Here is a 4,842-nt window from a genome sequence, read left to right on the forward strand (position 1 = left end):
TCACAGTCCTGTGAAATGCAGCAATAAAAATCTTTGGACTTTAGCAAGTTGTTTTAATTTTTTTTTTTCTTTTGGGGAAGAAAAAGTGTCCGATGTCCCATAATGGAGTTTAGGGAACAAAAGAAAAAGAAAGGGAGGATAGAAGGAAGAAAAGAAGGAAGAAATAGAAAGATTTGAAACCCTAAACAGCCTCCTTTGCAGAAAGAATAATAATAAGATAAAATTAGCATAACCTCTTGAACACAAAAAACTCAAAAAATATTTTATAGTCAGATATTTTGGATTTTACACCACCTGTAAATTATATATACACAGATTTTTGTAGAACCATAGCTAATACATGGGATTTTTCACAGATAATGCTGGTATAATCTTTATACACTGGCCCTTTGTTCACGGTTTTTAAATTATTGCATTGTTTTGCACGGCCCTAGACCTGGCCGGCCTGCCCGCCCTGCTCCCCCTACTCGCTGTCCGACTTGCCCTCCTTGGCCGTGGTGGAGTGGTTGTACAGACCCTGCGCCATGAGGTGCACCGCCAGGGTGTTCTTGTTGCCTGTGGCTTTCTTAATTTTGGCCCTCTTGTTCTGGAACCAAATCTTGATTTGAGACTCATTGAGACTGAGCTCCTGTGCCAGGCTCTGGCGCCGCTGCTCAGTCAGGTACCTGTTGGTCTGAAACTCTGCCTTGAGCCTCTGCAGCTGCTCAGCGGTGAAGGCCGTGCGTGGCCGCTTGTCCTCTTTGTTGGGGTTCTTCTTCTTTGGTTTTCGGGACCTGGGACCTAATTGGCAGGAAGAAGAGGGGGCAGAGGTTACTGGCTGCTCGAGCCTACAAGCATACTGCAGCACAGTCACCCAAGCTCGAGAGGTTGAGAGAGTCCAGAGAAAGTGACATGCCCAAGGCCACACCGGGGTTGAACAGCTTGGGCTGGGTGTAAACTTGAGGTCCGGCATGCGCCCACTTGCTGTTAGGAAAATGCATGGGGGGCGGTGAAATGAGGCGAATTGGCAGATTTAGCTAAAAGACCTATCACAAACTAGGGGATCCTAACAAAAGCTAACTGAAGAAGGAATGCCCAGCCTAAAACTTTCTGGCCTTGTTTGTGTCCCCCACCCCCTTCCCCAATCCCTTTCCAAGACGGTCCCAGCAAAAGGGGTGAGGTAGGGGAGAGGAGATGGGGTAAGATTAAAGAAGGGGGTAGGCTAGACAGTCAGGGGGAATCTTGTCCCCCTGTGTATGGAACCTCCAACAGGATGGCAAAGCAGTGCGGTTCACAAGCAGGGGACAGGGCTGAGCCTCTCATGCAGCCTAGTGAGCCCAAGTTCATTGTTTCCTTGAAGGACTTCGATGGAGCAAGATATCCTGTCCTGAGCCTCTGGCATCTATCGCTCCCTTCAGGCCTTCTGCCCAGGAGAGGGGTCTGGCTGCTGCTGGGGTGCTGATCCTGGTGGCTTGTTCTCACCTTCCACCCCAGACCGGGGGTGGGGGGTGGGGAGGGGCTGCCTCATCAGAAGCAGGCCACCCGACTGAGCTGGGCAAGAACATAAAGTGACCCTTCCAAGAGCTTCCTCACAAAGGGTTCCTCTGCTGTTCCTGCCCCCTTCTCCCTACGGATTTGCCAGTGTGTGGGGCAAGTGTGGTGGGTGCCAGGGTCCCAGGACCTAGCCATCCAAAGCAAAGGGTAAAGTGGTAAGAGTCTTGGGATAGAGGGTTCCCTTAGTCACTAGGTTCACAGGGTGCGGGAAAGGCCAGCCAGGCCACACACAGGCTAGGAACAGAGACTTTCTTTCTGCGTCTCTGTGCAAAGAGTATGAATCAACTTTGGAGGTGCTTCGCCGCCCCTCCGTCGAGTCCTCTTCCGCTTGTAGCTGGAGAGGGCCTCCTTCAGATCTAGGGGCCTAAAGTGCTGCCCTAAAGCGCGCAGAGGCTGAGCGGTACTGACTCCCCTACCCGCGCAGTGCCCATCCAAGCGGGTCAGGGACGGCCTGCAGAGCCAGGCCGATGACGACTCCCCCACCTCCAGCCAAGTGGGGTCCTGGTGCGCTGACCAGAGGCCAAAGGAAAAGGGTCTGTGGGCAACGGAGGAGATCAGGGCGTGCAGCGGCAACTCCCGGTGTTTTAGGTGTACCCGCGGTCACACACACCCGCCGCGCCACACAGGCACCTTCGCATCCACGCTGAGGACGGGGGAGCAAGGGCTCGGCATCCTTGGACCTAGCTTTCGCCTGGCCAGTGAGGCTTCTAGGGCCTCGGGTCGACCCTGGGACCCGCAGAAATATTAGGACTGGAGGCTAAGACCTCGGGGGAGGCCTGGCCTCCTTAGACCTCCCACTTCCAGAGCGGAGCTCAGACTCATCTCCTTCACTCCCTGGGAAGAACGAGGTCTCTGTCCTTCAGTCTCCTCCACCCTAGGGTTCGTGTTCTATCACACACACTCCATCCTCCGAAAACTCTTATTTCAGAGAAAGAACATCTGAAAACCGTACTTTCGGTTTCTCTTCCTGCGAATTCTTTTTTAAAAAGCACTTAGGGGACTCGGAAATAAAGCCAAACCTCAGCAAGCACCCTCTGCCCCTCCGCTCCTTCTTAAAAGCCGAGGAAAGAAATACTACTTACAGGGAAGGGGTTTCGTTAAGCCTCGGAAAGCTGCGAGGCGAGCCACGCGGGAGGTGCTGCAGGAGCCCCGGGCGCCAAGGCTTGGCGCGGGCCGGACTCACGCGCGGGCGCCGCACAAAGCCGACCGCGACTCAAGGCCAGTCGGCTTTGTGAGCCTATATGTTAATTAAATATTAACAAAGGAGGGAGTCGAGAACAATGGAGCAAATTTCAGGTCTAGCAGCAAAAAACTGGATTTCATCAGACACACACTGGATGCTGCAGGAAGGCAGTCGAGAGCGACCCCGTCTCGCTATAAAAATAAGTAAAGGACACGCGTAAAACAACTGAGGATTCGGTGGCGATGGGGCCTCCCTGAGCTCATGGACAAATGAAACCCATTGCTAATGGCGCTCCCTAACCGAGACCCGCATCGAATGTGGCTGGTGGTTTTTATGAGGTCCTAAAAATCATAAACGAACGGAGAAAACGTGTCCCAAGCCTCCTCACACCCCCTCTGAAACCCGCCTCTTCCTCACTTCTGGCAGCACTATAAAACCCTTTAAGATTCCTTTTGGCTTGGGGGCTAGAGGTTCCGAGATGGTTGTACCTTTAAGCCAAGCTGCATGCTGGCAGGATGTGTGGTACTACACGGTTCCCCAAATCAAGTGACAAAGGGGAAAAGGTGCCTCAGTTTCCACTACTTTCCCGGAGTCCTTCCCCCTGTTCCTCCTTAGTGGTCACCCTAGGCCAAGAGTGGAGAAGAGCACACAGCCTTGGAATAGCTGGCTCTGGGGGGATCTGGGAGCTCGGGGCCTGAGGATGGTAGTGAGTTGACCAGGTTCAGACTTTGGAGAGAGAGAAAGAGAGAGAGAGACTGAGACCATGAGACAGAGAGACATATAGAGACTGAGATTTCTGTCTTTTACTGTCCTAAGTCTGTGTCCCTAAAACCAGTCCTTCTTTCAACTGCCTGGCTGCTGCTCTGGCACTGTCTGTGAGGAGTGTGCGTCTTTGTGTGTGTGTGTGTGTGTGTGTGTGTGTGTGTGTGTGTGTGTAAGAGAAAATGTGATTCTTTTACTCTGTGGAAAATTTCCGGAAAGCTCCCTCCCCAGCCCCGCGGGCCTCCCCTTGGCGGGCTGGGACTCCTGTCCCCCGGGCTCACCTGAAGAAGGCCGGTCAGAGTAGCGCGTGCAGTAGACCCAAGCCGGCCAGAGCATGGGCTGCGCGCCCAGGGTGGCGCTGGCTTGAGAGCTGTCCGAGTCCGAGCTCACCGAAAGGTCACCGCCGCCCAAGCCCCGGGCCTTGAGCGCTCCATCCAACGAACCCCCGGAGTCGCCGGCTTTTTTCCCACCGCCGTGCAGCGACAACGTCTTGGAGCCACCTTCTCCGTCGGCCGCAGAGTCGCCGGCGGCGGCGGAGAGAGGCCCTCCGGCGCTGGGTGCGCACGCTGGGTTCGGTCGGGACTCCCTGGCGCCAGACCCCAGGAGCTGCTCGGCTCCGCCCGCGCCGCTGCCTCCCTCCGTACCGCCAGCGCCGCCCTCGCCGCCTCTTGCTCCGCCCGCGCCGGCACAGCAAGTCCCCGCGTCCTTTCGGCGGCCGAACTCGGGCCGCAGGATGTTATCGATGAAGAAGTTGGTGATGCGGTGCGGGTGCTGGTGGTTGCCCGGCGCTTGCAGGACCGCGGGCAGCATCAGAGCCCGCCGGCGGCCGGTGTCCGCATCGCTCGGGCTGCTGCCGCCGCCCGTGCCACCGCCGGGGCTGGATTCCGGCTGCCTCTGCGCCTCCGCCGCCGCCTCGCTGGGCTTGGAATCCTTCTCCTCCATGCTTCACGGTCTGAGACTCCTAGACCTCCTCTCCGCCGACCCTCCTCCAAAGCGACCTCCGGCCGACCCGCGGCTCACACCGACACCCGCGCGCCCCTAGCCAGCCGAGTCCTCCGAGGGCGCGAGCGGCCGCCGCTGCCAGGGCTGGAGTCCTACAGGTCGCGGGGCGCGCTCCAAGCCGAGCCACGTCCGGATCCCCCAAGCACGTCAACAGATAAGCAGTCTCCCGGCAGGCCGGGACGCGGGGAGAGTCAAGGGACGCGGGTCCCGGTTTGGGCGACGCGCCCGGCTCTAGACGGCCCCTGCGCTCCAGCGGGGACCCGCGGCTCCGGCGCGGCTCCGCGCTCCCCTCGGGGGCGAGCTGCCGCTGCCTCCGCGCCTCCGCCGCCGCCTCGCTGGGCTTGGAATCCTTCTCCTCCATG

At 57.4% G+C, this 4,842-nt stretch overlaps 1 protein-coding gene across 1 annotated transcript; it reads right to left on the reverse strand.

Annotated features, from left to right (window-relative positions):
- Positions 1 to 236: 236 nt before the first annotated feature.
- Positions 237 to 4,763, reverse strand: En2 (engrailed homeobox 2). The gene is made up of 2 exons (XM_055612838.1): positions 3,760 to 4,763; positions 237 to 780 (listed from the first exon to the last, which is right to left on the reverse strand). The coding sequence occupies exons 1-2, from the start codon at positions 4,418 to 4,420 to the stop codon at positions 464 to 466; spliced, it is 978 nt and encodes a 325-aa protein (XP_055468813.1). The 5' UTR covers positions 4,421 to 4,763; the 3' UTR covers positions 237 to 463.
- Between the last annotated feature and the right edge of the window lie 79 nt (positions 4,764 to 4,842).

This window comes from Psammomys obesus, unplaced genomic scaffold, assembly GCF_907164565.1.
Source record: "Psammomys obesus unplaced genomic scaffold, mPsaObe1.curated_primary_1811, whole genome shotgun sequence".
In the NCBI taxonomy this organism is placed as follows: Eukaryota; Metazoa; Chordata; class Mammalia; order Rodentia; family Muridae; genus Psammomys; species Psammomys obesus.